The 11,627-nt window shown below is 43.3% G+C and overlaps 1 protein-coding gene across 3 annotated transcripts in view; it reads left to right on the top strand.

Annotated features, from left to right (window-relative positions):
* Positions 1-10,180, top strand: part of prorp (protein only RNase P catalytic subunit) — a 17,328-nt gene extending 7,148 nt beyond the window's left edge. For 2 of the 3 annotated variants that reach the window (XM_089005228.1, XM_089005227.1), the window contains 4 exons: positions 7,499-7,609; positions 9,395-9,543; positions 9,636-9,834; positions 9,901-10,180. In XM_089005228.1, coding sequence (XP_088861354.1) covers positions 7,499-7,609; positions 9,395-9,543; positions 9,636-9,834; positions 9,901-10,029 — 588 coding nt within the window. In that variant the 3' untranslated portion in view covers positions 10,030-10,180. The remainder of the gene's footprint in view (positions 1-7,498; positions 7,610-9,394; positions 9,544-9,635; positions 9,835-9,900) is intronic. The other variant, XM_089005229.1, reaches the window with a different exon arrangement.
* The last annotated feature ends 1,447 nt before the right edge of the window (positions 10,181-11,627 follow it).

The following is an 11,627-nucleotide window of genomic DNA, read 5'->3' as shown; positions in this document are numbered from 1 at the left end:
GCTGCGAACGACCAAAAGGGAAACCGGCAACACACCCCCATCCCGGACTGAAATGGCCCGCCCAAAGTTGCCCAAGCCCGCCAAGATTGCTCCAGGTAGTGTCAGAAGTCCACCCAGGCAGTGGCGGACGCCCAGTGGCACCGAAACCGATGCGGAGAGACGGGACACATCTCATAGCAGTGTGGAAAACCAGCGGAAGAGTCCATGCCGACCGCTGACTCTTCTAGTGCCCACCCTGCTCACTATGCCACCCTCCTGGGGGGTAGTGAAAGCGCACTAACAAGACCCCCCACCTGTCCAGTGACGGTGAATCACCAAGATGTTGAAGCCGTGCTGGACTCCGGAAGCCTGGTCACCGTGGTGCGCCAAACGCTGGTCGATCCAACCAGGTTATCTCCGGAGAAAACCCTTCCAGTCTCCTGCGTCCACGGAGACACCAGAGAGTACCACACTACGGAACTCACCATGACCACAACCAAGGGAATCATCCGCACGGTAGCTGGTGTGGTTGACTCTCTTCCTGTCCCCCTCCTGATTGGACGCGACTGCCCGGCCTTTCACCCCCTGTGGAGAGAAACACAGGAAAGACTGGCCCGACTACCTCGGAAGGGGAGAGGTAAGACACGTGCAGTGAATACTCAAGCCTACCCCTCTAATTCACTCTCCCCAGCCTGTGCCCTCCTAGGGACAGCAAATGCACCACCGGAGACGGAGTCTGGCCCAGAGACCGCCGAGGAAACTCCAGCGCCAGAAAACCTCCCGTCTTCCAGTGGTGATGAGAACCCGGGGACCCAGAAGCTGCTTCCTCTAACAGGCCGGTATGGTACAGCCCAGTTACAGGATCCTACCCTTGCCAACGCCATGAAGAATGTGCAGGTTTTAGAGGGTGTAGTACTGGGGGAAAGGACAAGCCCCACATACCCCCATTTTGCGGTTGATCGGGGGCTATTATACCAGGTTACGAAGCAACAGTAGCCAAAATGGAACTGTATAGTGCCACTTAGCAGTTTTTTTGACGACGATACTTGTGCAGCGTGTTCTACCGGAAACAAATTCCTTGTGTGTTCTGCATACTTGGCAATAAAGATGATTCTGATTCTGATTTTGAAATGATGAAGTACGTGAGCTACTTCTTGTACCACAACCACACCAAGCTACAGTACTAGACTTGGCACACACCCACCTGCTAGGGGGACACCTAGGGGTGGAAAAGACAAAAGAGAGAATCTTGCAACGGTTCTTCTGGCCAGGGGTGCACAAGGATGTGGAGAACTATTGTCGTTCTTGCCCCGAGTGCCAACAGGTGGCGCCCAAGCCCACATACAGAAATCCGCTAATTCCCTTACCCATCATTGAGACCCCTTTTCAGAGGCTTGGACTGGACATAGTCGGACCCCTACCAAAAAGTGCTAGGGGACACCAGTATATTTTAATAATGATGGATTATGCCACCCGGTTCCCAGAAGCTGTCCCCCTCAGAAAGGCTACCACAAAGCAGATCGCAAAGGAACTGTTTGCTCTCGCCAGCCGGGTAGGGATCCCAAAGGAGATACTGACCGACCAGGGAACCCCCTTTATGTCCAAGGTCATGAAGGACCTGTGTGCCCTGCTCAACGTCAGGCAGCTGAGAACCTCCATCTACCACCCACAGACAGATGGACTGGTAGAGCGATTCAACAAAACACTCAAGGCCATGATGAGGAAAGTTATCAAAGAAGATGGCCGAAACTGGGATCAACTGCTCCCATACTTGTTGTTTGCCGTGAGGGAGGTACCACAGTCTTCCACCGGTTTCTCACCCTTTGAGTTGTTGTACTCTTACAGACCCCGGGGACTGCTGGATATCGCCAAAGAGGCTTGGGAAGAGCAGCCGTGCCGACAACGTACCCTCATCGAGCATGTGGGGGACATGCGGGAAAGGATGAAGGCCATTTACCCCATAGTGCGAGAACACATGGAAGCGGTCCAACGACAGCAGCAAGCCTCCTACAATAGACCTGCCCAGCCTCGAGAGTTCAAGCCAGGGGACCGAGTGCTGGTCTTGGTACCAACCGTGGAGTGCAAGTTCCTGGCATCCTGGCAGGGGCCCTTTGAGGTCATCGAACGCGTGGGGGAGGTAAACTACAAGGTGAGGCAACCTGGTAAGAGGAAACCGGAGCAGATTTATCACATTAACCTCCTAAAGAAATGGCATGCCAGAGAGGCGCTGTTTAGTTGCCTACCCCCCAGGGAGGCGGAGGAACCGGCCAGAGAAGACGTCCAGACGGGTCCAAATTTGTCCCCACACCAACGCCAGATGACCCTCGAATTGGTTGAGCGTAACCAAGACGTATTCTCCTCCATACCTGGACACACAGACGTGGTGCAACACGAGATACGCACCACACCTGGGAAAACAGTCCACCAACGTCCATTCCGGGTGCCGGAGGCCTGTAAGGCAGCTATTCAAGAGGAGATACGGAAGATGCTGGAACTGGGAATAATTGAGGAGTCCCAAAGTGCCTGGGCAAGTCCGATCGTGTTGGTTCCCAAGCTAGACGGGTCAATACGATTCTGCAACGACTATCGGAAGTTGAATGAGGTGTCTGAATTTGATGCGTACCCGATGCCTCGTGTTGATGATCTTATTGACTCCCTGGGACAGGCACGTTTCATCACCACCCTCGACCTCACAAAGGGTTATTGGCAGGTGCCCCTGACCCCGGCATCAAAGGAGAAGACAGCCTTCGCCACACCTGAGGGGCTCTACCAATACACCAGGCTCCCGTTTGGTCTCCATGGAGCACCCGCCACGTTTCAGCGCCTAATGGACCGGATACATTTACAAAAGCACACGCACGCAGTATTGGGCGTGGCATCACCTTCATCATCTACAACACAGGCTATTTTCCGGAGCAATTACACATCAATAAATCTGCATCAGCAATTAGAACTTGTCACTATACGTGATACTGCAAACACTTAAAAATAAAAGGAAATTTAAAATCATTTGTCCTCAAAGTTTTATGAAGTCCACCAAGAATATGCAATCTAACAAGATTTTACGCAAAATTACAAAATGTCAGTTTAATATAAAAAAAAACAACAAGACGTTCACAAAACGAACTATTTGTTGAAAATGAAAGTAAATTTTTTTCATTTGTTCTTGAGAATAGGCTACATGCGACAGCGAGTTGTCCTCTCCTTCAGCCATTGTTGGTTAAAAAAGCGAGTAGATATACAGTAAAGTCTCATTTTATCGATATCGCTTATATCGATAGTACCGCTTATTAGGATACTATTTTCATTTCCCTTGCACATTTCTAGTCTTTTTATGTATAATTAGTACCGTTTAGTACGATACCCGGTTATTACGATAATCAGGTTATTACAGTGCTCCTTTTCATCCCCGCCGGCCATTTTGCTGTTTATATCGATACATCGGTCGCGCCATTGGTCGACTTGGTCACGTGTCTTGGTCACGTGACACGCCATCGGTCGCGCCATTGGTCGACTTGGTCACGTGAGTTTGTTACGTGACCAGCACCTGTGTAGCAGAGCCATTTTCATTTTCAGACGCTAGCTCGTGTGTAGCAGACGAGATTGAAGTTTGTGTTAAAAGGTAAAAATGTGAAGCAGAAGAAGATTGATGACTTTTTTAAATTGTATACATAATACAGTAAGATGTAAGCATTGCAGTTTCCCTGTTGTGTTATGTACATGCCCACTGTACTGTATATGAATGCAATCGTTTTTTGCAACAATGTTTCTTGTTTTGTCTGCTGAAGTGTGATGATTTTGAAAATTATTAACATTCCATACTGTGTATAAAAGGACAACAGATGTCACTTTTAATTCAAATGCAAAACACCAATAAAAATTACTTCACGCCAAGACGTCTTGCATTGCTTGTGAATCCAAACATTGGCTTCAGATTCGGATAATATGCTTTCTTGTTACACATCCAGTTATGAATATGATTCAAATACACTGTAGTTCTGAAGATGAAAGCATACATGTTTGCAATCATTAAATAATTATATGTGCCATTTTGAGGCAACGTTGGGGGAACATCTCTCACCCAAAAAAAAAGAGGCACAAAATGGGAGCTCATGGCCAGCTCCGTTTCTTATATGGCGCTTGGCTGCCCTCTTTTGGCGTCTTTTGTTAATGCAGTTCGGCGCAGGATCGGATATATCGATAGTCCGGTGATATCGACATTTTTTCCAACTCCCGAGAATATCGATATAACGAGACTTTACTGTACTTGTTTTTTCTGCTAAAGTTTCCGGGCTGAGGTAAAGTCAGTATCCAATCACAGGACGCGTACGTCATGTTCAACGCGAGGTCCTCTAGCTGGCCTTACTGTGCCAACTCGTGATCTGATTGGCTATCGCAACTGTATATCAACTACATGTGCCTGTTCATGTACAGCGCACAGACGCCCTCACTGTTGATTCTGAAGGCGTAGGTCAGATTTCATACAGCCTGGCGACACAAACTAGCTGAATTCTGATTGGATTAAAAACTCTGACCTAAAACTACAACACTGAAAGGAGCATGACCAAATGGATGTAATATAACATCAAGAAAACAGTATGCAGAATAATTATATATATATTTAGAAAAAATACTTTTTTAATGAAATTGACTTTATTACTTTTATTTTATAATTATGATAATGGTGTCTGATTATGTTAGGCCAGCAGAGAAGGCCTTGCTGGCCCTGCCGGCCCACCACTGATATATATATATATATACACACGTGTATATACATATATATATATATACACACGTATATATATATATATATACAGTAAAGTCTCGTTATATCGATATTCAAGGGAATCCGAAAAAATATCGATATAACCGGGACTATCGATATATCCGACCCTGTTTGCATGTAATTTTCTCCGTGCGTGCATTGAAATAGTATCGATATAACCGGGACTATTGATATATCCGATATCGATATAACGAGACTTTACTGTATATATATATCAGAATCAGAATCATCTTTATTGCCAAGTATGTAGAACACACAAGGAATTTGTTTCCGGTAGAACACGCTGCACTAGTATCGTCGTCAAAAAAACTGCTAAGTGGCACTATACAGTTCCATTTTGGCTACTGTTGAAAGAGTTCAAAGAGTTCAAAAAGTTAATGGCTTGTGGGAAGAAGCTGTTTAAATGTCTGCTGGATTTGGTGCGCGTGGATCGGTAGCGCCTGCCTGAGTGGAGTAGCTATATATATATATATATATATATATATATATATATATACACACACACACACACACACGTATGTGGATATCTATGGATGTGTGTGTGCGTGCGTGCGTGTATATGTATGAGCCCCATAGTTGATTGGTTAGCATGTGGGACTTTCAGATACAAACTGACAAGATGGTAATGGCGAACCAACAAGCTATCGTGGTAGAGGAAAGGGCAAAGGATAGCTGTTGTGGTGGATGTAGCTGTCCCAAGTGATGGAAACATCAGAAAGAAGGAACACGAGAAACGAGAGAGATACCAATGGCTCAGAAAGGAGCTGGAGAGATCCTGGAAGGTAAAGGTGACAGTTGTGTCTGTCGAGATGAGTGGTTGCAACAGATCCCGGAAACAACATCGGACATCTCAGGCCATTTCCAAAGCCATTGCTTAAAGGACAACCGATGTCACTTTTTTGTTTTTTAACTGACATCAGAAAAACGTTTTATAGCATCTAAAATACCCAAAGCACGCAGTATAATATTTTTATTCAAATGCTAAACACCAATAAAAATGACTGTGTCCAAAATCTGCAAAAAATTGAGCTGCGAATTGGGCATTTTCAGAAAGTGCCGCCCCCAGTTCGTGACGTCACGCCAAGATGTCTTGCATTGCTGGAGAATAAAAACAATGGCTTCAGATTCGGATAATATGCTTTCTTGTTACACATCCAGTTATGAATATGATTCAAATAGTTCTGAAGAGGAAAGCATACATGTTTGTAATCGATTAAGGAATTTATTCCGTGTCATTTTGAGGCAAACAGGCACGGGGGAATGTCATCCAAAAATGGCGAGGAGCTTCCTCGTGAGGAATGAATCAGCCCGTTTCCACAGGATGATAGATTCCTTTCATGGAGCTTGGACTCCCTCTGCTGGCGGCTTTTGGATGTAACATCAAGGTTTTCAGATAAACAGTACAGCAAAATACATTGACGTGATGAAGGACTGCTACAATGTGTCTTTTTGTCAGTCGGGCGTAACGTGAGGACTCGTCACCAACTCAAAAACAAGACTTCCTGAATGTTCAGCGCGAGTCTTAAAACATAAAATATAGCTATATGCGATGGAATCTTTGTAAAATACACTCATTAGAAGTCATTTGAAGCCATTTTACAAATTATGGACACAACTTGTCCAGAGACGTCGGTTGTCCTTTAAATGGCAATGGTACACTGTATCCCAAAAAAGCACAAGCTAATCCCCACATGCTATTGTAATTCTGAAGAGAGTAGCATCCTTTATGAAATCACAGCATAAGATGGATGTGCGTGTAAATGTATTCAGGGTTGTGTGTATGAACGTGTGTTCAAAGCTCTCACATAACCCACTGCAGCACAATGAGCTGGTCTCGCATATCAACTGTGGAAAGTCCCTGGATAATTATGCTGGGAGTAGACTGACCGTCTCTGGTCTTCCCTCTTCGTCTTCACTACTTCCCTTTTTAGTTGATATATTTACACCCAAGCAGTAAGATATGGTCCAGTCTGAGCTAGGCACACTCCAAGTTGAAAGTTTGAAGAGTCATTTTCATTTATGTTCATTGTTTATTCACCATAAATATAGTAAGAGCTTTGGATCCATGATTATTTTCTGCTTCTGTTCTCGGATCAATTCAACAAGCTTTCCCTTTTTCTGGCTACATTTTGATTGCATGTGCATGTGAGAGTGCGCACAGCTTGACGTCCAGGGGAATTCACAGAAGTCTATTTCTGCACCGCTGCAATCTAAAAGTAAAAACACACACAATGTTCTCTGGCTGGATCACAACATGTTCCTGCTCGCCACAAAGCTGGACCTCGGTATTTACAGCAGAAATGTACATGCAGGTGCCCGGGAGGCTTTCATTGATCTCTGGCAGTGTGTTGCTGTCTTTTTAGTTATGACAGACTTCTTCCTCGTTTGAGTGTGGCAGCTCAAGTAATTTGCTGTTCTTAGTAAAATGCTGGTTTATTCTAAAAATGATCATACCCTTGTTTTGATGTGCGCGTGCATGCATGTGTGTGTAAAGAAAAAACAGTTTCCCTGATGGGTTTTTCCTCATACACTTGTGGTTTTGAAGACTATGTGTGTGTGTGTGTGTGTGTGTGTGTGTGTGTGTGTGTGTGTGTGTGTGTGTGTGTGTGTGTGTGTGTGTGTGTGTGTGTGCGTGCTTGCGTGTGTGTGTCAAATTATTTTCTTCCTTAGACAGCTTTTATTTCTGTACAGTCTGATTACAAAAGTTTGGAGGATTAATTTGTGTTTCCTCAGGAGTTGGAAAGTTTCAAGGCATTTGTGAGGATGAAGCCAGTATTTGATGTAGTTGTCGACGGTCTTAATGTGGCAAGTATCAACAAGGACAGAAGCAAGCAATCGGAGATGGTAAGGACAGACACCCTAAAACAAAGAATTTCATGTATGTTCTGAAGCCATTTTAGTTCCACCGGCACAGTTTTACCAATTTGGCGGTATCTTCAGACTTGGGGCTTTTTTTTTGCAGGTTGCTTAATGACTAACGAGACATTGTGTCAACATAAATGTGTGGGAGGTGCCTTTTATAATACTGTTTTAAACATCACCTCACCTTCCCACTTCAGTCTATTCGATTGTGACTGGCGTATCATATGCGATGCATTGACTAAGTACAAAGAATGTTTTAGCAGAAAGTGATATATACATCGTTTTTCAATCCTGTTTTATCAAATGAGGGTTGAGGGTGCTGGAACTGATCCCAAATGACTTGACCTGTCACTATTTGGTTGCAGGACACATTTAAATACGAACTGAAGTATGTGTTGCTTTGTATAAGCGGGTTCGGTAAATGATACAACTTCTGGATAGAGTTGAGGTTCTTTATTAGGACGGCTGTGTTGGTTGGAGGGAGAAGGCAATTGACATGTGTGGCTCTCGTAGGCTCTCATCAGACTGACTTGCAGCAGCGCGCATGCTCCTTTGATCTAAAGCCAGGCATCACTAGTAGAACATGCAAATACGATTTGCTCATATCATTACATCTCCCTTTCTTAAGTGAATTCTTTACTTTTAACAAATGTAATGAATTTAATTATGTCAGTAATTAGCAAACTTAAACTTGAATAAAGTATTTCTAAAGTTTGCAACAATAAATGAAACATTCACATGAAACATTAACATCATTTTTTTTTCACCATGATCACTTAGAAAAACATGTTAAATGGTTTCAATCAGTCTCTCAGGTGGTTTCACTTTCCTTGAGGATTTTCGGATAGCATGTCCTGGTTTTAGAGGTGTTACAACAGTCTCTGTTACAGTCTCTGTTCGTTGACTTGCTATGGTTGGTTCTTTGAGAAGATCTCTGCGGTTTTTTCTTAAAACAGCACCTTCCTCTGTCTGAATGTTGTATGACCTTAGTTGGACCTGACGCAGAACAGTTCCTTTCTGTGACCATGTGTCTGTTTTGTCTTTGTACCGTACTTGGTCACCGGTGTGTAGTTCAGGTAGGTTCCGTGTTCCTCTGTCATGGTAAAACAAAACATTACAAAGTACCCTTCATTTATTTTTATTTTTATGTGCTTTTCATTTATGATGTTTTAATATTTCACTGTGGTATGATATGTCTGACAATACCTCAACCCATACAAACAACGCAATTTGGTTGTGGGACCTATTTGGTGTACTCATGTTACTGCAATGTATCTGGTATAAAAGATCAACACTTTCTTTCTTCATCAAGTGAATGAAAAACATGAAAGGAATTTGTCTCCATATTGTGATAGTGTCACACGGGGATATGCATAAATTGTTTGTCAAGAGAGGAGAAGCTATTATAATGTCAATTACATTGACAAAGAATGACATTTGGGCCTGGTAAAGTATTTTGTTCACATGAGCAACGATCGAGATGTTCATGCATTTAACACTCAGAAAAAGTGTGTCCCATTCCTCCGCATCAGGTCTCCCACTAAAGTAGGAACAAATGAACTTTTCATGAACTCAACAAACTCTTGTATCTACTTTATTTTTATATTTGGTTCATGTTACAGGGCTATTGCTTATCTTGGCATCCGTGCGAGTGTATGCGTGCACATGCAGTAACTGTCTATCGTGCAAGATTGGCCGGCTTGAATGTCGATCTTTGGTCAAAAAGTTTGGCCAGCCCCGTCCAATCGGGTTTTGTATGTGTTTCAGTTGCTGGCAGTGGTGTCGGAGCTCAAGCTACAGGGCCTGACTGTTCTGGTGCTGGGGAGGAAACACATGCTGCAACCATCTAGATCTTGGGACCGACGCAACATGAACCTTATCCAGCAGAAAGCTCATTGCTTTTTTACTGACAACATGTAAGGAATATACATTAAATGATAGATGCATATTACTACTCCGTTCTTGATTTGAAGAAATGAAAATTTCAAGTTTCCTTTCTCTCCATCAGTTCTGAAGACGATCCCTTCTTGCTATATGCCACTTTGCATTCGGGTAACCATTGTCGCTTCGTGAGTAAGGACTTGATGAGGGACCACAAGGCTTGCTTACCTGACGAGGCCACCAGGCGACTCTTCTTCAAATGGCAGAGGGGCCATCAGATGGTCGTGCATGGACATATTGTGGCAGGGAGGAGGGTCCGATTTCAGGTAGGGTGGGGGAGCAAAGACACGAGAGAAAAAAGCTGCTTATTTAAATTCTGTTTATGTGTTCAGAGCATTCCCAACTATGACACCATTGTGCAGACATCGGGAGAAACCTGGCACATCCCTTATGATGACACAGAGGACCGGAGCACTTATGAAGTACCGCAAAAATGGTTGTGCCTTACTAGAACATACTGAAAACATACCCAATCCTTGCAATTAGCTTGCAACCGATCAAAATTGTACCATGTTTGTGCTGGGATTAGCCCCTGTTATAAGCCACCCTAAAGAGGACATGCACAATGAATTCATCATGTCTGTGCTTTTGAATAAAAATATTCAAAGACAAGGCTTTTCAATATACTGTACATTTGTAGACTGGGGGAAACGTGACCCAGATGTTGCTGGGGCCTTCCATTTGGTAAAGTACTTTAGGGAAGATGTTTTTAAATTTCAAAAGTATATTCTGGCTATTTATATTTCGTGTTTATGTGCCGTTTTGACTTCAAACGTCAACTTATTTACATTGTCATGTCTCTGGGGTCAAGTGTAGGATTTGTCATTCTAATATATAAATTGTAACTTTGTTTTCCTGAGTATATTTGATTATGATGCATTATTACTTATCTAATTGTAAATTTGCTAACTGCCCTTATGAAGTATGTCGCTGATGGTGTAATGAGTGGTAAAGTTGCCTGATCTTGGTGGAGGCAGTGAGGGTTCATCTTCCACTCAGTCAATGCTTGTCTCTATATCTTTTCTCTCGCACCCCTCAACAGGATAAGCAGCATATACTTTTTGGTTGGGCATTTGAAGTATAATCTCAGTGTTTGTGTTTAATAGCAAGACAAACTATAAAGTCTAAAGCTATTGGCTTGAGGCAACTGAATTAATCAAACAAGTGAATGTTTATGCAAATGAGGTTTAGATAACTCCACTCCAATTGAAATTAGTACACTGATCAAGAATTTACATTATTTTAAAGGCCTGACTTCGAATAACACTCGTATTAACAGTACAGTACTTACCGTTCCCGAATTTATGCAGGACTTGAAAATCATGACGTGGAGCGCTGTTCCCAAATTTGCTCAGGTTGTTTTTTCTTGTGGAGTTGGGGTGCGAATCAGGCTGCGGTCTGACCTCTGGCAATGTTTTACCCTCCCATGAGAGCGCAGGATTTGCCTTTTGTACAGCCACCCCCATTTCCATTGCAGATAACTCTAGAGCCAAATAAAATTGACAAACTATTTTTTCTGATGAAAGAAGAGTCTAAGGTTTCTGCCGCTGCATTGAATGTTTATGTAGTCCTTAAACTCAATATTCTGTGGGTCATGCAATTTGACTGAAAATGACAAAAACACTGGTCTGGACACTTTTTTGTGCATCGGCTGAATGATGCTCATAATATTAACAGTATTTTAAATTTCTTCTTTTCCTTTCGGCTTTTCCCTTCAAGGGGTCGCCACAGCAAATCAGTGTCCTTCATCTTTAGAGGTTTGATCCGCATGTTTGTTTTGGCCAAGCTTTTACGTCGGATGCCCTTCCTGACACAACCCTCTGTATTTATCCGGGCTTGGGACCGGCACAAGATGACATATGTCCTTTTGTGGCTCCAGAACAAGCAAGTCGCTCAGTAAAAGGCTCCCAAACACAACCACATGTAACTCCAGAAAAGAAATTTTAAACTAAAAACTTTTAATGACGCTAGTAAACAGTCATTTCTTTCTGCATGCAATTACTCCGAGGATGCATTCAAGGCTATCAGCAAAGGAGAAGTGACCTCCAAAGCAGTCAGA

The sequence above is a fragment of the Hippocampus bargibanti genome, linkage group LG09 (assembly GCF_051943395.1).
Source record: "Hippocampus bargibanti isolate YZ-2025 linkage group LG09, ASM5194339v1, whole genome shotgun sequence".
Classification (NCBI taxonomy): Eukaryota; Metazoa; Chordata; class Actinopteri; order Syngnathiformes; family Syngnathidae; genus Hippocampus; species Hippocampus bargibanti.
The sequence above is the reverse complement of the archived record's forward strand: the minus strand, read 5'-3'. Positions and strand labels throughout refer to the sequence as shown.